Source organism: Hemicordylus capensis, chromosome 1 (assembly GCF_027244095.1).
Source record: "Hemicordylus capensis ecotype Gifberg chromosome 1, rHemCap1.1.pri, whole genome shotgun sequence".
Taxonomy (NCBI): domain Eukaryota; kingdom Metazoa; phylum Chordata; class Lepidosauria; order Squamata; family Cordylidae; genus Hemicordylus; species Hemicordylus capensis.
Genome location: NC_069657.1, coordinates 219,976,055 through 219,997,110, shown reverse-complemented (window position 1 = coordinate 219,997,110; position 21,056 = coordinate 219,976,055). Strand labels below are relative to the sequence as shown.

Here is a 21,056-nt window from a genome sequence, read left to right as displayed (position 1 = left end):
CTACTGATGAAGGACTGTTAAACAACTACTCTCTAAGCTTAGTCCTTAAAAAAAAGAGAAAAATGACTTCAAAACTAATAGCAAAAACAACTTGTAAGCACTGCACGGAATGCCGCACAAAGCTGCCAACTACGAATAGTCATGATGCGTGCATGCTGTGTTTGGGAGAGCAGCACAATACGGCGTCATGGAAGATATGCTGCCCATTCACAAAGCAAACACTAAAGAACCTAGCGCTGCAACTTAGGGCAGCCTTGTATGATGAGGCACTTCAGCCACCGAAAATGAGGCCGACATACCCTTCAACATCAAGGTCAATATCGAGCACAGGATCGTGCGTCGATGTTACTCCTTTGGTGGAACCTGCTACAACGCAGTCTAAAGCCACCAAGGAGCAGGAATTCAAGCGCCCAGAGACGGTGGAGAAGAGACACCACTGGCATAGAAAACATAGACATTCTTCCATGGAAGAGGAGGAGGAGGAGGACACTTCCCCCCCCCCCCCGAAAGCGAGCTCCAAGAGAAGCAAACGATTCAAACTTTGGATGAGGAACTGGGCGCTTCGATACCGACATCGGTGTCGAGCACAGCACCATTGACATAGATTTACCCGAGAACGAAAATTATGGTGTCGAAGACAGTGTTGTCCTCGGTATCGACATTAACTAAACATCGAAAATCAACAGAATTATCTCCAGCACAAATGCCTATACATTCACCAGCAGAATGAAGATTATGTAGATTTTGGAGAAGAGGCGGCAGGAGAGGAGGATGTTGCTTTTGACCCAAAGACGACAACATCATCACTGCTTGCAATCTTAGAATCCACGGTCAGCACACCATCTTGCTCAACTCTCCAAGGATTCATTAGCAGGGTTCTCGATATCGAGCACAACACCGATGAGGGAATGCTATCAGTACCGAAAACCGCATTAATGTCACTGGAAACACAGCCTCCGACAATTAACCCTATACGCCTGATGCCAACGACTACAAATCCAATACCATTTTGATAGACGACAGACCGAACAAGTGTGTTAAGACCTATCTTTTTCTTTGCACATCCGGGATCAGGCTATGCCCCGTGGAAGTCACGATTACAGTATGCTGCCACTAAGGGCTTAACTTCCACCAGTATATTGGAGGGCGTACAGTGCAGCCAAATCACTCATAGCTGTGGGTTTAGGCACACCCCTACAGTGCTCTGATTACACAGAGTATCAAATTTGGAAAGTACAGCAAGAAGCTTTGCAAAAGGTGCAGCACGCAGCATTGCATACAACTCCAGCACCTATTAGAGAACCAGAAATGGTGGCGTCTACTGCCAGTCAAACGCTGGCTCCACCTGAGCAGCCACAAGTGCCAGTGCAACCTAAGAAGGCAACAAGGAAGAAAGCACTCCTGGACTTACTCCCAGAAGATGAGGGGGGTGGATTATGGAGTTGGTGATGAACCTGATCTACCAGCGGAAGTGCCACCTAAGTCTTCTTTGTGGCCCTCGGAAGAGCTGAAAGCCTATCATGTGAAAATAAGGGGAAAGCTGAGGCTCTGGGGTTGAAACTGAAGCAACCTGAAGTAGATCTAAAAGACCCAGTTTTTAACATGATGGCTAAGGCAAGGGTGACAGACCCAATGGCACTTCCCATGCTGCCTGCGATCACAAAGGCAGCTCAATCAGCATGGGAGATGCTGCAAACATCTACACAGACATCGAGAAAATTAGAGGGGTTGTACAGGGTACAAGAAGAACACTTACTTGATGTGGCATCCTGTGCCAAACTCTTTGGTCGTGGAATGCGCTGCCTCTTCAAAAGGGGGGCAGCGGCATATTATTTTCTGAAAAGGAAGGTAGAAAAATAGATTTATTGGGACAAAAGGTATATGCCACTTCCAGCTTGGCTATAAAGATAGCAAATTATTCTGCATGACTGGCAAGATACAGACATCATTTATGGGATATACTTTTCCAGGACTCAACTACAATGACATCAGAAGAGTTCCAGAAGAAGTTTGCACAGACATATGAAAAGACAACTGCTGTGAGTAGGCGGCTACTCAGCACTTTTAAGCATTTGGCAGGGGCAGAATCAAGAACGATGACAACGGCTCTAACCCTGCGTCACCATGCTTGGCTGTGTTCCACAAATTTGCAGCAAGAAATGTGGGACAGAGTGGAACATTTACCATACGATGGGAAAGGGTTCTTTGTGGAATCCACTGACACAACAATGGAGACATGGAAAAAATCAAAATACATGGCAAAAACATTTATGGCTTCATCAAACACAAATGTGGCATCAACCCATAATTGAACATTCGGCAGGCAACAGTAACAGGCCCCATACAGGCAACAGGACAGAAGAAATTTTAGAAGACCATACAGGCTCTATCAAAGAAATAAGACCTTTTTGCAGCAGCAGAAGGGCCAGAATGCTAAACAAAATCGTGATCAAAACAAGCAGACTCTTTGATGGCCAGATCCATCCAATGCAAACTCAACCAGTAGCACAAGTAATATTACCCAAGGCTCACAATATCAGTTTTATGTTTGTCAGCTAATCATCAAGCTGGCAAGCCATGCGCAAGCATGGCACAACATAACATCAGACCAGTGGGTTCTAAGGTCTGGTTATGCAATAGAGTTCAAAGCTTTGCCTCCTTTTCAGGGGATAAAAGTTATGAAACCAACCCCAGTTCTATTGAAGGAGATACAAGTGTTACTGGAGAAACAAGCGATTGTGCCAGTGTGGTGGGTGGAGAGGATATCGGGGTTTTACTTCCGTTATTTCCAAATCCCCCCCAAAAGATGGGGGAATATGGACTATAATGGACTTGAGAGAGCTCAATCTGTATATACAGACGTTCAAATTCAGGATGACAACATTGCAGGGAATTCTGCATCTTCTAGTCAAAGAAGAATGGACAGCTACTCTGGACCTGAAAGATGCGTATTTCCATGTGGGATTACGCAAAACTCATAGAGAAACTCATAGAGAAGAATCTAAGGTTTACAGTAGGAGATACAGCATACCAATAAGTGGTCTTGCCGTTCAGCTTGTCAGCAGCACCACGGGTGTTCACAAAGATAATGGCAGTCGTAATGGCATACTTAAGAATGGAGGGGGTTGTGATCTACCTATATTTAGACGATTGGCTCATAGTCAGCAACAACAAAGAAAAGTCACTTTCACAAATCCAATTTGTACTATGCCTATTGGAGGACCTAGGCATCAAAGTGAACTGGAAAAAGTTGTGCTTAACATCACAGAGACGTATAAGCTACATAGGTGCAGAGCTGGATATGCAGACAAAGAGGGCTTACTTGCCACTGGACAGATACCAGCAAATAAGCAACCTAATACACCAGATCACCAAACCACCTCAGCAACCTGCAGAATTGATCCAGAGGCTGATGGGGTTGATGGTGTCCTGCAGTTCCACAGTTTGCAACACACGCCTGCGGACGGTGACATTGCAAATGTGGTATCTAAAAAACTTCCACCCCAACCAAGACACCCAGCAGAAATTACTCACTCTCCCATGAGAAGTAACGGAGGCACTGGGTTGGTGGGCTGTGAGGTCACATCTACAGTCTGGGATGTCGTTCAAACCCAAGATCCCCACACGCTGAGTGACAACAGATGGGAGTACTTCTGGATTCACACATCTCCCTGGTTTCTCAGGTTGAGGCGGTGGCCAGTGGTGCTTTCTATCAGCTCCAGCTGATACGCCAGCTGCGCCCGTTTCTCAAGATCAGCTACCTCAAAACAGTGGTACATCTGTTGGTAACCTCCAGACTTGACTTCTGTAATGGGCTCTATGTGGGGCTGCCTTTGTACATAGTCCAGAAACTTCAGTTGGTTCAGAATGCAGGTTTCCGGACAAAATACAAAGTGCTAGTTATAACTTACAACGCCCTAAACGGCTTAGGCCCTGGGTATTTAAGAGAGCGTCTTCTTCATTACAGGCCCCACCGCCCATTGAGGTCATCTGTGGAGGTCCGTCTCCAGTTACCGCCAACTCGTTTGGTGGCTACACAGAGACGGGCCTGCTCAGTCGCTACCCCAAGATTGTGGAATGCTCTCCTTGCTGAGATACAATCCTCCCCATCTCTGGCAATTTTCAAAAAACACCTGAAAACCCATCTTTTTGCCCAAGCTTTCTCAGCTTCAATTTCTGGTTATTTTTAAATTGTTAAATTGTTTTTAAGTTTTTGTATATGTTTTTAACTGGTTTTATGTTATTGTAAACTGCCCAGAGATGAAAGTTTGGGGCAGTGTACAAATTTGATAAATAAACAAACAGATGCCTCTCTGTGGGGATGGGGCACACACTGTAGAGACCAAGTTCAGGGTCAGTGGGCAACACAACAGAAGCAAAGGCATATAAACTACCTCAAACTATTCACTGTTTTAATGGCGTTGAAGGCATTCAGACCACTCCTGCAGGGAGAAGTGGTGCAGATTCACCTAGGCAATACAACATCAATTGCATATCTGAACAAACAGGGAGGCACAGTATCGCACTCCCTCTGCCCCCTGAGCCAACACTTGTGGAATTGGTGTGTGAATCTGAGCATACACCTATCAGCAATACATATAAGGGGAGAAGACAATCTGCAGGTGGATGAGCTCAGTCACATGCTTCTAAGGAACCAACACCACGAGTGGAAATTAAACAGCACATATTTGAAAATGGCTTTCGACAAATGGGGTTGGCCAGCAATAGACTTGTTTGCGACTGCAGCAAACAGAAAATGTCAGAGATACTGCTCACATGTGGGTCACAGCAGGGGCTCGTTGGGCGATGCGTTCCAATATGTATGGACAAAGGGCCTGTTATATCTATTTCCTCTGCAACTACTAATAACTCAAGTCCTATCACAAATATTGAGGGATGGCACAATGGGAATACTGGTAAACCCATGGTGGCCCAGAGACAACCATGGTTTGCCCCCTTGCTAAAGCACTCACGTGGGGTGCATCACAAATTCCCAGACCAGCCGGATCTGCTGAGCCAGGACGGAGGATCGCTACAGCACCCGCAGGTAGGAACACTAAGGTTGACAGCGTGGAGAATCGGCTACTAGATAAAATTCTGCTGAATAATAGAAGGCGCTCAACGAGGCGCAATTATAGTAGCAAGTGGAGAATATTCAAGCTGCATGCTAAAAAGGGTTTTTTTCCCCAAGAAAGGCAACAGTTAGGCAGGTCCTGCTCTACATGTCAACTCTTAAGATAGAGGGATTGGCAAACACGTCCCTCAGGGTCCATCTGGCAGCGATATAATCTGAACATGGGATGGGATGGCACAACGGTGTTTTCCCACAGGAATGTAAGAAATTCCTAAAAGGCTTGAATAACTTGTACCCACCTGTAAAGAGGCCAATGCATCAATGGAGCTTGTCATTAGTACTGGCTGCCCTTACTGAATGCCTGTTTGAACCATTAGGAGAGGCAACATTGCGAATAAAGACTTGAAAAGCAGTGTTCTTGGTTGCAATTACTACAGCACGGCGAGTGAGTGAATTAGCGGTGCTAAGAGCTGACCGCCCATACACTCAATTTTATCCACACAAGGTGCTGTTGCAGATGGATCCACATTTCAGACCAAAAGTATTTAACGGAATTCCACTTAAATGAGGATATAGTTTTACCAACCTTTTTTCAGAACCCAGAGATGGCACTGGAAAGAGCTAAGCACTCCTTGGATGTGTGGCACACATTGCTGTATTATCTGGATGCGACAAGAGACATAAGGACAAACAAGTTATTTGTGGTGCACAAGGGGAGGTCCATGGAGCAGCCAGTGTCAAGACAGAGGCTGTCCCAGTGGTTAGTCCAGCTAAGGCTAGCATACAAATATCAGGGAAAAGAACCTCCAAAGGCCAATAAGGTGCACTCAGCGAGGACTTATGCATCTTTGGTAGCCAATCTGGCAGGAATTTCAGTTGCAGAAATCTGCAGGGCAGTGACGTGGTCTTCACACCAGCCGTTTTTAAGACATTATGCCATTGATTTGTGTCTTACACGGGAGGCATGTTTTGGAAGGAGTGTTCGGAAATAGGTAATGCCATAAAGACAGGATCTACTGTGCCCACCACCAGATGTGGAGCTGGCTAATCACCCATTCATTATGAATGCAACAGATCACGATCCAGACAAACAGGTTGCTCACTGGTAACTTGTGATCTGGAGGTGATCCATTGTATTCATAAATCCCACCCAGACCTTCCCGCAATCAAATGTAAGAGAAAGAAAAAACAAAAGGATCGTCAACACTTGGCTGTCTGCAAGAAACTGAGCAACACCACACCCCAACTGCCGAAAATAACGGAGGCACGGAGCACGTGCAGGGCAGTTGGAGGCGTAGCAAGGAGCTAGTCAGTCTATCCGCGAGGTCCCTGCGCAGGCACAGAACCCCATTCATTATTAATACAACGGATCACCTCCAGATCATAAGTTACAGGTGAGCAACCTGTTTTTCTCTTACTGAAGTAAATTTTTAGGAGAATGTCTTGAAAATATGTGTAGCATTTTCTTTCAGTGGAATGAATTTGCTGTGGAAGAAACAGAAGGTTTAACACTTGCTAATTCAATTTTTTTTAAAAATATATCCTGCTTGTCTGTGTTCAGTTTCATCAGATGTGTTTGTTTATATTGTAGCTTCTAATCCAGGAAAATGTCTCTCCTCTACAAATTCGACATTTACTTTTACCACCTGCAGGATCCTCCACCCATCAGATATCACACAGGTTACCCCCAGGTAAGAAAGGTATTGGCATTCTCAGTGTTCTGCACACAATCAGATTTAACTCTTAAACTTCTATTCAAGTGATATAGAATGTTGTGTCTAACTAGCTAAAACAGACAACAGTTTAAAAATTGAGCCAGTTATGGCAACATTTTCATATTTTAGAATTTCTGAAAAGGAAGAATACTGGAGAATGAAAAGGGGGAAATATATGTGGGATATTTCCATGTACTGGAAAGGACATCAAAATGTTTATGTTGGTCCAGTACCTTGATGTCCTGCCCTTGATTCCTGGAAGTCTTCTCCTTTACCTCTGTTCTTTCAAAAAAAGAGATGATGTTAATAATATTCAATGTGCAACTTTTAAGATTTTTTTCTCTCCTTTGTTTTTCAGTGCTTTATATGCTCCCCTGTGCTCTGGGAGTAGCAGCAGTACAAGCAACACAGTTACAAGCTCTCCAGTCATGTCATATAGACTTAGTATTGGAGAATTCCTTAGTAACAGAGGAGAGTCAACTACCACCTTCAGTTGCACCACAAATTTAGCTAAGCTTCTGCAAGAGCAGGGCATCTCAGCCAAGGTCAACAGTCCAGTCTTGGAGAAGGGGCTGCTGCTTCAATCCCCCAGGATATTTGCTGTCCCCTCAACACCACCAAATTCTCCTTTGCACTCCCCTTGTCCTTCCCCTTTGCCTTTTGAATCACGAGCAAACATGTCTGAAAACTTCTTGGCCTCTCGACCTGCTGAAACAATACTTCAGGAGATGTATGGACAGAAACCTTCTAATCCTTCTGACACAGGACAGCTGAAGATGAACTTGGTGGAGAGGCTAAAAAAGCTGGGTATTGCCAGAGCTGTCAAACATCCTGAGGCAGGAGATCATAGAAAAAATCAAGGAGCAAAACTTGGCCTGCAAAGGCATGACTCAGCTGTGTATGTAAGTGCAGGCAGCAACCTGATGGGTGGACTGAGAAGAAACCACAGTCTTCCAGTCTTGATTGGGGCACTTGGAGGTCCAGTGGGTGTATCCTCTTCAAAAATGGGAGTCCTGAAGGAGGACTGAATAATTTAACATTATTGACTTTCACCGGATAAATAATATGAAATGCATGGACTTGCGCTGTGGGCTGTGGATGACAGAATGTAAACAAAAGAGTTGTGGTGGGAGGCAAGTATATGATTAAAGGAATAAAGTAGGGGTAGCGGTGGAGACTTGGCATGGAGTGTGGAAAAGAGGAAACTTTAAGAGAGTGAAAGAGAGAGGAAAACAGTATTCAATTCTGGGACAGCAAAGAAAGAGGAAACCAAAATTCTGTCTTGAGATCACTGAAATCTCTAACCTCTTGTCTGGATCAAAAGGAGGCAACACAAATATGTTTATATTTTCTATCATTGATAATACATATATCAGAAATAGTACATGTCTGATTAAGTTCTTTCCTTGAGTGTATTTTGTGAGGTGTTACCTGAGAGATCCTACCACTTAACTATAGTTCAATGGAGAGGAGTAAAATGTCTGTCACAGGCTCTTGTTCTGAATCAGAACAAGAGGTGCAATTGGTTTTTCAGAGATCTAGTAGATATTCTGTCAGTTTTTATTTTCAGTTTATAATTCAAACTGATGTCTCCTCTAAAAACAGTGTCACAGGCTCATTATCATAGTATCATAGAAGATACTTGTGCTGTATATTATAACCAGGAGTAAAGCATTACAGTGACATTTCCTGTTGCACAAAAAAATCTCAGGCAAATATTAATGTTATAAAAAGGGAAATAAATCCATGTGCTTTATTCAGGGTTTATATTTATTTGCTTTAAATTGAGAACATATATTTGACATGTATTGTGCATTTTACATTTGGCTGTATTTGGGACATGTTTACCAGCTTAAGCACTTATGCTGAAATTGTCCTGGAGTAATCCCATAGATTTACAACATAACCCAAGTCTAAGTGACTTTAGATTGGATCCATAATCCTTGGGAAGAAGTCAGTTTTCTTCTGATTCCTAGCAAGCTTCTACTGAATGCTTTCCTAGAGGACATAATTGAAGCTCTATAACAAAAAATAATATGCACAGTTCCAGTGTTTATGTGAAACAAGATGACAACTGTTTTTTTTAACTGCAGTAGACACAAGTGATGACATTGAAGAAAAAGAAACCTTCCTCCCAGATAAGGGACATTCTGAACCATAATGTGTTTGAATACATCCAAGATGGCAGACCTTTCTGTGTTTTGCAGAATGAATTGATAGACATTTAATCTCTCTCTCTCAGGATGACTTTGGATGTGACACAAATACAGGAAGAAGAGAAGAAACAAGTGGCTTATACTTCCTTGTTTTCATGCTTTCTGTATGATGACTGAAGTGGGAGCTTACAATACATAATTGTGCTCACATCTAAAAATTGGCATTTTACCATTGGGTGAGAATCCTTGCAAATCAGACCATGCTTACAGCATGCTATGCGTAAAAACTGATTAGAGCTTGTGGTGAACTAATGCATATATTCACCATGCCATGGGCACATTCCATTGTATGCAGGCAAAGATTGTATGGTTTGAAAATTAAGCACAAACAGTAGCTGTGTAACTTGACCCACAGTCATAATGTGACTTGGCAAGAGGACCATTCCATATATGAGCTTCTGTTATTGCAGGATATATCTAAATCCCTGAGTAGCTTTAATATAAAACATAGTGATGGCTTTGTATGTGACTATGTGTCATATGCAGCATAGCTTTTCTCCTCTTAACCAATCTCTTAGATATTCTTGGTAAGGGGTTTTTTTTTTTAATGGTTTTTGGAAAGCAAAATGTGCCAAACAACTATGCAAGTAACTTTGTCTCTAAGTGAGATCATAGCGGTTCCATTGATTATAGAAATTGTGGGAAATTCAAGTTTAAATTACTATATTCACGTTAATGCTATTTAAAATTAAAATCATATTCTAAGATTTTGAAAGCATTTATTGTGAACTCCCTTAATATATAAAACAAGATAAATAAAATAGGACTTCATTTAATTTGCTCTCTATTTGGTGTCTGACACGTCCTGTTGTGATTTTACGGTACTCAGGAAAGATCAGGTAATGATAGCCAGAAATATATAGGGGAAGAAAGCACAGTGTGTGAGTGTGTGTGTGAGAGAGAGAGAGAAGATCTGTAAATTCCCGTTATTCTTTTTTTTTTTTTTTTAAAGGAGTGAATATGGTTTTTCATTGGCTTTACAATTGCATCTGCTTTTTAATTATCTGTACTCATTAGTGGAAGACGCAGATCTGGTAAACCAGACTTCTTTTTGTAGGCCTTGTTCATGTAAATGTTTATTTTGTAAGTATTTTTGCATCAGTAAATCAGTTTGCATGTTAATCCATTCTGAAGCTTTTCCTTCTTCCAAGAGGGCATAGCAGAACATCTCAGCCTATCAAAATAGAAAGCAAGCCTGGTCCAAGTAATGATTGGGGGCTGCCTAATAAATTATTTGTCATTCCATTGCAGCCCATAACAAATATACACACGTATTCAAGTGCATTTTGTACAGTGTGCCTAAAGTTCCTGCTCTCCAGGAAATTATCTGAGAGTAACAGTACCTTTGTGCCAAAGTTCTTTAAGGTGGTAGTGATGTTTTAATGAGCCCTGGAGCATAGGGGTACCAGCACATCTCAATTCAAGAGATGCCAATGGCCATGAGTAACATCCCCAAATTCCTTCTGCTTTGTTATAGCATATGATGGTTTGACCAACAATAACAAGCCTGCTGGATGTCTTGAAAAAAATGGTTATCGTTAGGGGAAGGAAGCAATGTAACTGGCCATCTCTTTACATAACAATGGATACTGTACTTGGATGTCAAATCAGCACAAAGTTACAAATACCCTTATTTAATATAAAACAATATTGAAAGGTTTCTAGCTTGGTTACCTGAATTTGAGAATTTCACAATACAAATGTATTAAAATCTCTCTTACTCAAGTCAGAAGGCTGCAGGGTGTTGTTGTTGTTTTTTGTTGATTTTGTTTTTGTAAACCCAAATACATATCTTAAAGCTTATGCAGATCAGTTGTACAGGTAGAAAGTGAAATCTTTCCGTTGAAGAAAATGTCTTCTATAATGCAAAGCAGCACAGGAAAACGTAAAGGTTTGGGATAGATCCCTTTTGCCATTCCCAGCAGGTTGTGCTATATTTCTTCAGTGACAGATTATTTTTTTTTGGACAGGTTTTTTCTTATGGTAGAATGTATGTCTGATAATAAAAACAAAACCTGCCTTTTCATGTAATATTGGTTGTGAATTGATTTGTTTCAAGCATTACCAATGCTGATGTAGTGAGTCATTTGGTGTCTTTCCAGTTCCTGCACTGCCAGAAAGCAAGGTGCCTATTGATTGATTAAATTGTAATAATTGATCAAAATAGTTTCAATGAAGTTATGATCATGGTGGGTGTAAATATAACATAGAATTTGACTCAGAGGATTTGGGTGCTCAGCATATAGCACTCAATTTGAAAGTTTTTCATGTGTATATCACCCAATTCAAGATGGCTCAGAGTGATTACATTAGTATTAGTACAGGCCTGCCACCCCCGGATCTGGCCCACAGATATTCTTTTGCTGACCCTCAGATAGGAATATCCTGCAGCAACAGCGGCAGTCATGAAGAGTTCCTGACCTGCCCCACTGATGGACAGCAGCAGCTTGGACTAATTGACGACTAGAGACCAGATGCCCCTTGGGCCCAAACCCACTGACTCTATCTTTCACCTGACGGAGACCGTGCCTATTTTCTGCCTACTCTCCTTTCGGGTGGGGGGGATTTCAACTAAAGATTACAGCATTACATGGTGATATAATCAAAGATAAATACACACACTTACACTAAAAAACAATTTTTAAAATCCCACTGCCCTTGGTTAAAATTATGGGTCACCTGACAGGAGGAAAATGTCCACAAATAACCAATATTTACTTTCATTAATATTTTTAGTAATTAATTTTAAAGTAATGCATTGAAAATTGACCTCAGCCCCCACACACCAAGTCATGGTTCTGGCCTACCAAGGCTGTAGCGCACCCCTGCATTAGTAGAAGTCATATGCATGTGTGCTACCCATTTCATCCTGTGTGGTATATACTGCCTACACAGTTAGATCTCATTAGCTTTCCAGTAACAGTTTCAATTCAACGTTAATATTGAAAGGAGGCAATATTAATATTAAAAGGAGCCTGCTGCAAAATGCAACTCTGATGTAGTGGTTGCATATATATTTCAGCTGAGCAAACGGGCGTAACTATAATAGGGCAAGAGGAGACAGTTGTCTGGAGGCCCACTGCCTTGGGGCCCCCCCAGAGGCAAGTCACATGACTGACTCCACCTGCCCGGGGTTCCTTCAGCTGTATATTCATCCTCTGAAATTGATGTGAGTGTTGAGACCTGGAGCTACCAGAACAGCATGTCTTTCTCTAGTACCATTAAATGACTTGCAGCGTCCACAATTTACAAAACCTTTTAAAAAATAATTTAAGATGATGTTCTGTTGTGGCACATAGGTTCTATCTATCTATCTATCTATCTAACACTATGCTTTTTGTTACCACTATTCAGCCTCATTTAAGATTTCTTTACTTCATGAGCTGAGCTTCAGTGAGGGGGGGCCCATTTTAAAATCTTGTCTCTGGGCCCTCTCCCACCTTGCTACGCCCCTGTGAGCAAATATAAATAGAGCTAAAATATAACAGATGTTTTCAAGAGACTCCCCAAACAGTCAATCATAGCATTCATTTGTTCATTTGCTAAAGTCAGCTAACTGTTTTTCTTTTCCCCTCAATGATTAAAACTGGCGATTTAATTGAATTATGCCGGGGGGACTTCTGTTATAAGTCATTGTGCATTCCATAATATGGTTCTTGCTATTTACTTATATTTTTGATGAAAATGCCTAATAAAACATTTAAGAATTAGTTAAAAATCAACATTCGCTGTAGGGTGAACATACTGGTGCATTTTAACAAGGTACACTCTGTGTACCCCTTATAGGTATGCCCCCTATAGGTATGGCTATAGCATGCAAAACATACCATTGGAAAAATGGTTTTGGAGATGACAAAAGTCAGGAGGAACTCCAAAGTTGTTGTTATTTTTACATTTATATCCCGCTCTTCCTCCAAGGAGCCCAGAGCGGTGTACTACATACTTTGGTTTCTCCTCACAACAACCCTGTGAAGTAGGTTAGGCTGAGAGAGAAGTGACTGGCCCAGAGTCACCCAGCAAGTATTTGGCTGAATGGGGATTTGAACTCGGGTCTACCCGGTCCTAGTCCAGCACTCTGAATAAAGTTTATACAGAGGACTGTATTTGTGAAGACTGAAATTGAATTGTCAGACGTTCACACAATATTTCTTAACTCCTGACAAAGAAGATGAGAATTTGACTAACAGCCTTTCTGATAGGAGTTGCACAATTTATTTATTTAAAATAATTCTACCCTATCTCTCCAGTGCACTACTGCTCAGGGCGACTTCTAAATTAGTAAAACACACAAAAATTAAGTAAACAGACCTGGTTTAAACCACATTTAATTTAACCACATTTAATTACAAATTACAAGTAGATAGATAGATACTTTATTACAGTCATTGACCCAACACAAAAAAATACAAATCACAGTTAAGATAATACAAGTAATATAAAGTATAATGTCAGGGTCTTGATAATACTGATAACTCAAACCAACTCAGACCTAATCTTAATTCAGCCACACAGAATTTGGCCACACACAGCATTATGGGTGCACAATGATCAGCTAGTAAAAAGGATGCATATCCATTCTCCGTTCTAGCAGGGATATTTTATAAGAGGGGGGAAATAAAAGATATGAATATCGTTATCAAATGAACAATATAAAAGAACGTGTGTCACAGTCCCAACAGCTTGGCCACAAGGACAGATCTGGTAAGTGAAAGGGATTTGGTGATACGTACCCTCCAATACAGTCGATGGAAGTGCATTAAAATGTGCAAGGCAGAAGGCCCTTCTTTGGGACAGAGTAGTTAAACTCAATAAATAGTGGGCTGGTTTAGGGTAGTTTATAAAACTACCAAGGAAGTTCCTTGCAGAGATTCATGTCAAATCACTCTGCTGAAAATACATTGAAAAATATCTGCTATATGTTGTTTTATAAGCCCTTTGGCAGCATCCGGACTCAGAGGTGTTAAAAATTAAGGAGAGAATCTGTATTTGCCCAACATATCACAGAGACGTTTGCACCAACTAGACTGGAAGCTATCTTCCAGAATGAGGGGGGGCTAGTCCTTTAAGGGGGAAAATGATCCAGAAGTTAAAAACATCCATCCAAACCTTGGTTCCACTCTTGTTAGACCAACCTCCGGCTGTAGAATGACATTGGGCACACGTCTTGGAGCTGAGAATAGAACATGCAAAAATTTGGATTGGACCAGCTCAATTTGCTTAAAAGTATGTGGGACCCAAATAGCAGCTCCATACAGCAATTGTGAAAGAACTTTGGCTTCATAAACTTTAATTGTAGCTGGTATAGAGTGGCCACTTCTGTGAAAGAAAAACTTTAAAATAGCAGAAGCACTTTTTGGAGCATTAATTGCAGCATGCTCACACATTGGGCCCTCTAGAAGCCATTTTCACTGAAGATCATTCCCAGGTATTTATATGTCCTTACTTGTTCAATTACCTCCCCATTAATCCACCAGACATGTATCTTAGGGTTTTGGAGTTTTTTGCAAAAACCATGATCTTTGATTTTTGGGTGTTCATGGATAAACAATATTCACAATATTGAGCTAGCCTACGTAAAGCTCTTCTCGTGCCAACAGATCTTCTAGATCAGGCATCCCCAAACTGCAGCCCTCCAGATGTTGCTGAACTACAACTCCCAGCATCCCTAGACACAATTTTTTGTGGCTGGGTATGCTGGAATTTCTAGATGAAATGACCGCATTGTCATTTGTTCTAGATGAAATGACCGCATTGTCAGCATAAAGCAAAACTGCTATATGTTTACTGGCTAGTTTAGGAGGGTGGAAATTTGAATTATCCATACACTCAACAAGGGAGTTCATATAAAAAATAAAGAGGAGCAGGGCCAAAATACACCCTTGTTTTACTCCCCTCAGTGTGGGAACAGACTGGCTCAAGTGTCCTTGGGCACTGCATCTCGCCCTCAGTGAGGGATTCTCATGCAGCATTCGAATAAGGACCAGCCAACAATCAATGGTGGAATTGGCAAGTTTACTCCACAAATGCGCTCTAGAGATGGAGTCAAACACCACCTTAAAGTCAATAAAGGCTGCATACAATGGTGAGTACTTTTTGACCAGATGCTGTAGTACTAGGACCTGATCACGAGTTGATCAACTGGGCCTGAACCCCGCTTGTTTTTCCCTTAGTATGATCTCCTGCTCCAACCAGTCCATGAGTTTAAGATATAAGTGTCTGGTATAATTTGCTAATGATACTCAACAGACTGGTTGTACGATAATTAAGAGGGGTCAGAGTGCTGGCCTTTCTTGTAGAGAGGAACAATCACAGTTGTACCCCATTCTGTAGCGAATAGTGGATTTAAGCCCAGCCTTTGTCTACGAGTAAGTCCATGTGGGGGGAAGAAAAATGTTGATTCATTCCCTCCATGTTTGCTCAACAAAGGCTATTCTTTTAAAACTTAAAACTGTCCCTTTGGTAATCGCTGCCACCACGCCCACTTTTTAACAGAGTTTAATCCCTCCCTGGTGTGGGCGAAATTCCAAGGAAACTCTTCTCCTTTTACCAATGGAAAAGTACAGAAAACCCTCCATGTGCAGCCTACATGTGAAGAGCAAACTTGGTAGTATGAGCTGCTGAGTAATCAGACTTGAGATGTGTTTGCACCAGAGTAAAACCTCTTTTTCCTGAGTTAAAAATCTACTCAGAGGTGGGTGAAATATAAAGAACAAAAAGAGAAAAACTATTCAAAATACTACAAACTGCTTCAGTCTGAGGCTCTCAGCTTTCAGGTAAAAAGCAAATACTCAGTACAGTGGACCCTCGACTTACGAAGATAATCCGTTCTGAACGCACGTTCGTAGGTCGAAATTTTCGTAAGTCGAAAAGCGCATCCACGGAGGTCTGGAAACATTTGTAAGTCGAGGAAACTGCATCTAAAAATTCGTAGGTCGAGGAAGCCGCATCTAAACCGGCAACAACTTCCGGTATTTTTTGTCGTTCGTAAGTCGAAATCTTCGGATGTCGAGTACTTCGTAAGTTGAGGGACCACTGTACCTTAAAAGATTACTTCCAAACACCCGACCTGATATTTGGAGTTGCAAGGAACCTTTATAAGCCCCTTTACGTGGTACAGGGACTTCTGCTGAGCCCCGTTGGGATAAAAAGGGCTCAGGCTAGGGTTTCTTAGAAGGTTACATTACAAATAAAACACAATAGACCAGTTGTAAAGATTTACATAGAACCAAAATAAAGTAATCTAACGCAGGCTAACTAACACACAGTTTCCTGGCTAAACCTTTCCAAAGGCAAAAAGCCCTGGCTTCTTTCCCTTTTGAACTCACCCCAGACTCCAGGAGAGAATTCAAGCTTCCTGCAATTCTTTCTCCCAAGGATCTGCAGATGTCCTTTCATAAGAGAAGTCTCCAGGCTGGCTGTTGGCCATGAGGCAACAAGACTTCATTGCTGGCACTCATGAAGCCTGTTCCCCATCTTCTCTCATCGCCGTCCTGGCTTCTTCTGAGAACAAAGACCTCCCCTTCACTTCCTGCCTCCAGGCCCTCTAGGTCCCATCACCTTGTGCTGAGTGGCTGATCCCCAGAGGTCACTGCCTGACAGACAAGACAGGGTTCACTTCCAGTTCACTCTTTGGGGTGAGGGAGGGGCCGATTGCTACAACCCCATTCCTCTGGGATACAGGCAGTTCGGCCGAAGTAGGTAAATAGTCTTCCAAGTACAGGGGCCCACCATTCAGTATTCAATTTTAACAGTTCAGAAGATATCTTGTCCAACCCAGGGGCTTTACCCAATTTAAGTTGGGTTACTAGACTAGTGACCTCCTTGGTGGAGACTGAAGGCCAGATCAGTAAAGATTCCAGATGAGGCAATAAGGGCATTTCATCAGGGAGATACATCCCATACAGAGCCCAAAAGTGGGTTACCCACACATCTGCAGAGATATGACAGCCCAACCCAGGTCCCCTGCCAGAGGGATGGGCAGATACAATATGCCAAAAGGTGGTAGTGTCATTAGTCCTAGAGGTGACCCATAGTCACTCCCAGGTTTCCCTAAGTGCAGCTCTCTTCTTTCCTTTTATTAATACTTTGCTCTCTTTTTTTCTGGTCCAGGATATGTTGCACTGTAATGCAGCTCTCATTGGCCCTATAAAGTTTAAAGTTGGCAGCTAAGGCCTTCTTTGCATTAAGCAATCTTGATCAAACCATCGACTGGTACCACCTCTGCATCCATTAGATCTATTCTAAGCACATTGGGCAAGGGGCTGTTAATTATTTGGATGAGAGTCTGGAACTGATCAAGTACCCTATCACTGGAGTGGTCAGTTAACAAAGTAGCTCAACATAGTAATACATTATTTGAGAACAACAGCTCCTGAAATTGACCATCTTGTTGGGTAGCCCATTTCACTCTGGTGAGCTTTTCTCCATCGCTAAAGACAGTCCGAAATATATGCTCTAAATATAATCCCTCTACAAAAGGTTTCAGGGAAAGGATCAAAGGGAGGTGGTCACTATTTATAAGGCTATCTTTCTTAAACTGATCCAGTAATCTCAGTAAATTGCATGAGACAAGAATATAATCTAAGACACTTGCTCTCGTCCCAGCCCAGTGAGTATACTCCCCCTCCACCGAGCATTCCATGGCCGTGTTCATAACAAAAACATCCAAGGAATTGATTAGATTGGCCATACAAAGGCCTGCAAGATTGCTAACCTGGTCTTTGGACTGGTGTGTTTGAAGCAGAGGAGGGCAGTCCCTTTCTGGAGGGTATCTCTGATGAGCTGTATATAAAATGATGTCATTTAGTCCAAGTCTAGCATTAAAATCACCAGCTATAATGACATAAGAGTCTGGAAACTTCAGGTTATATACATAATATATATACATATTATATACATACAGGTTATATACATAAACCTCTCCATACAGTTCTGATTTCAGAGAACAGTTTCTGAGGGGAAGTATACATTAATAATCAACAAATTACAGTCAGTGAATTTAATAATGGGAGCCTTAGGAAGGGAAGCATAAGGTTCAAATTCCATCACCTCCCCCTGCAATTTTGTGGATATAAACACACCCAGCCCCCCTCTGGCTCTATCCTTAGTTATTGGAGGATCGGCTTTCAGCCCATAATAACCATAGCCTTCTAAGGTCAATATCAGTTATCATCCATGTCTCCTGAATCTATATGATGTCAAACCCAGATAAGTATGCCATAAAGGAGCTATCATGCTTTTTAGCCACCCAGCATGAAATATTCCATGACAGAAGAGTGACAAAATCTTTGTTATAGTATTATGCATCAGGTTCATTGGGCAGTGCACCATCAACCTCGGCTTCCTAAGTAACAATTAAAGGGAATGGAGTGCCTCAGACTCCTTCTCTACAGAAGGGGTTGCACAATGAGCATGTGTAGAAAGTTCCAAAGAGTTATACTTTAAAAGCTCAACCTCCTGTTGGGTTCCCAAAGAGGGATAAGGCAGGCTAGCAACATTGATCAATTGAGCATCATGTAGCTCCTGGGCTAGTGACTTGACAGGTGTAAAATTCCGTAGGTCATACAAATTGCTGCAGTGAACTCTTGACTCTAGCTCCCAGACCACTATGGAGGCGGCTGCTTCTTCTATGGTAGGCCCTCAAGGTTACTCCTGAAACAGAGTTCAATGAGACCCTGTTATCAGCCACCTCTGATGACTCAATCCGATCAATCGATTTAATAAGTAGATCACTGGGAATATTCAATGGCAGAATTGAAGCCTCCTTCAGGGGGCATTCAGTTGGGCTAGAAACATATGAAGGTGCCTGTAATGGTTTGTCCATCAGATTAGGAGTGTAGAGAACATTTGAGGCAAGATCCTCAGGGTCACAATCACCCATTGTAGCTCGTATATCAAAAAGGCTGTCCGAATCAGAGTGTTTAGAGGTTGACATAGATTCAAAGCAAGAAGGACCAACATCCATGGGTAAACATTCAGCTAGACTGGATGAAACATGTAAGTTCTGTGCTAATGAGTTGGAGTTGGTTGTCACAAGTTCAGTGCATCCAACCTGCAAGCCTTCCCTCACAAATAAGTCATTGTTATTCTTAGCAGGTTGTAAAGAAATATCTCTTTAAGCCTGAACAATTTCTGGCAGGTTTTTAGCAGTCCGAATAGATGGAGGCACTTCTCTCCTGGGTAAATGTCTGGGCAGTGTCTTACTGAAACTACTGCCCACCTGACTGGGCTGTCTGCCAGGAGCTCCTGATCAAAATTTCATGTTGTATTTGGAGTGTTGCCAACAAAAGTCAGACTTTTCATCTCCAAGTTCAAAATGATATTTTGTAGCAGCAGCCCCAACAGAAGAAGTATATTTCTGTTGAAGCAAGGCTGTAGTATCCTTAAAAATTTGTACAGGCACAATGCCAAATTTCTTAAGGTGCGCATCACATCAAAGTAAATTATTGGGAGTCCTGGAGTCTTAGAATACAACTAGTCTTTTGTAGTAAGTGTCTCTTGGTAGCCAGAAAAGAGAGCACATAGCTAATTGTGGAGTAATCCAGCTTAACAAAAGGCACAAGGACTGAGCAACTTGTTGATATGAATCCCAGTGTTTCCAATGAAAGTTCCCATGAGGAATACACAGTACAATTTGATTCCTCTGCAGGACACAAGATGTTTTAATGCTGCCAGAAACAGTGTCTCCATTTCTCAAATAATCAGCAGAATGCTTCACTCTGAAGGCAGGTTTAGAGTTAACTAAATCATTTAGGCTGGTATGTAACACCAAGCATTGATTCACTCCCTTCATGTCACCCCTTAATGAATCAATTGCCTTGCATAGGGTTTCAAGATTACCCTCCATTTTATGAAGTTTTTCGAAGACTTTTAAACTAATTTCTGCCATAGTGAAAGCCTGTCTGGAAAGCGTCTCAAATATGCTTTTATCTAGTTGTTTGGCAGAGTGCTGCATTTTACCTTGTGAAGAGGGAGTCCAATCTGGCAGTAATGTTTGTTCTTCTACAGCAAACGATTCCAAAACTGAAAACCTGTTGTTGGGAAGAGAGGTTATAATATCACCCAACTCCTTATTTGCCCAGAGATGATCTAATCTGAGCTGTTTTCCTGCCTGGGTGTCCAACGGTTGAGTCGGTGGATGCAATCTTTTCTTTGGACCCATATCTTAGCTGGGCTAGGATCCCAAAGCATCAAAGGAGGCAACAGTTGCTGGCCGTCTCAATCAAAATTGATCACATCCAAGAACAGAGGGTAATAGAAATAAGGTTATAAAGCCTAAACTATAACAATGAAAGATAAAACATTAATCAGCAGATGCACTCTGGAGCACTTGGCTGGAGCTACTGCCTCATTGCCTCTTGCCCTGCCCCACCCACCCCAATTACAAGTATAGTTTGGCAACCCATTAGCCTTGAGTTAAGGGATATTGTAGGATATGCTGCAATGAGGGTTGATATGTTTTTTGTGGGATATCATTGCAATGTTACTATCCTAAAAAGCAGGGAGGGGAAGCAGCAATTGCAGGTTTGATACGGCACTTGGCAGTACAATTGACCTGAGTGAAATGGCCAGTGAAGTACTGGTTCCTTCAGTTATCCCAAAGACACAGAAACAACTTCTGACTGTTGAGAGTTTGCATTTGCTTTTAACTTTCTGCTTTCTCTGGTTTATCCTCTTACTCAGGACATGCGTTATTTGAAAGCTAGTTAACCCTTCCCCTCATATATTTGGAATAAGTGGGTTTGAGCACAAACTATACTTATAATTAAGCTGAGGAATCAAACCTGTGTACTATACCTTTAAAATGGAATGAAGGGATGCAGACGGTAACCATGGTGAGACAGAAAACTAAAATCAGCACCTTGCAGCCATTACAAGGTTTCTAAGATCCAGGTTTTAATACATACAGAAACAACTGCTAAACAGTAAGATCTCTTCAACTGTAAGTCTGTTTTCAAGCAGTATACCAATTAACAGGGCTGGCAAAGACATTTTAAAATCTGAATTGTCTCCCCACAAAAGCCCTTGATGCTTAAACTGGAGGGTGTGAAA

At 41.9% G+C, this 21,056-nt stretch overlaps 2 protein-coding genes and 1 long non-coding RNA gene across 6 annotated transcripts in view; 2 read left to right on the top strand and 1 right to left on the bottom strand.

Moving 5' to 3' along the window:
• The window catches only part of TRAK2 (trafficking kinesin protein 2), a 67,791-nt gene extending 56,755 nt beyond the window's left edge, over window positions 1–11,036 (top strand). For both annotated transcript variants that reach the window (XM_053279787.1, XM_053279777.1), the window contains 2 exons: window positions 6,666–6,765; window positions 7,148–11,036. In XM_053279787.1, the coding sequence (XP_053135762.1) occupies window positions 6,666–6,765; window positions 7,148–7,817 (770 nt within the window). In that variant the 3' untranslated portion in view covers window positions 7,818–11,036. The remainder of the gene's footprint in view (window positions 1–6,665; window positions 6,766–7,147) is intronic.
• A 2,278-nt stretch (window positions 11,037–13,314) lies between these two features.
• Window positions 13,315–20,358, bottom strand: LOC128337967 (uncharacterized). 2 transcript variants are annotated; one of them, XR_008312485.1, is made up of 3 exons: window positions 19,965–20,358; window positions 17,719–18,656; window positions 13,315–16,597 (listed from the first exon to the last, which is right to left on the bottom strand). It is a non-coding gene; the product is annotated as an uncharacterized LOC128337967 (long non-coding RNA). The 2 variants fall into 2 exon arrangements; XR_008312484.1 differs by having other exon boundaries at window positions 13,315–18,656.
• Window positions 20,359–20,823: 465 nt separating this feature from the next.
• The window catches only part of FLACC1 (flagellum associated containing coiled-coil domains 1), a 57,677-nt gene continuing 57,444 nt past the window's right edge, over window positions 20,824–21,056 (top strand). The window contains exon 1 of one of the 2 annotated variants that reach the window (XM_053279673.1): window positions 20,824–20,946. The gene's annotated coding sequence lies outside the window, so the exon portion shown is untranslated. The remainder of the gene's footprint in view (window positions 20,947–21,056) is intronic. The other variant, XM_053279681.1, reaches the window with a different exon arrangement.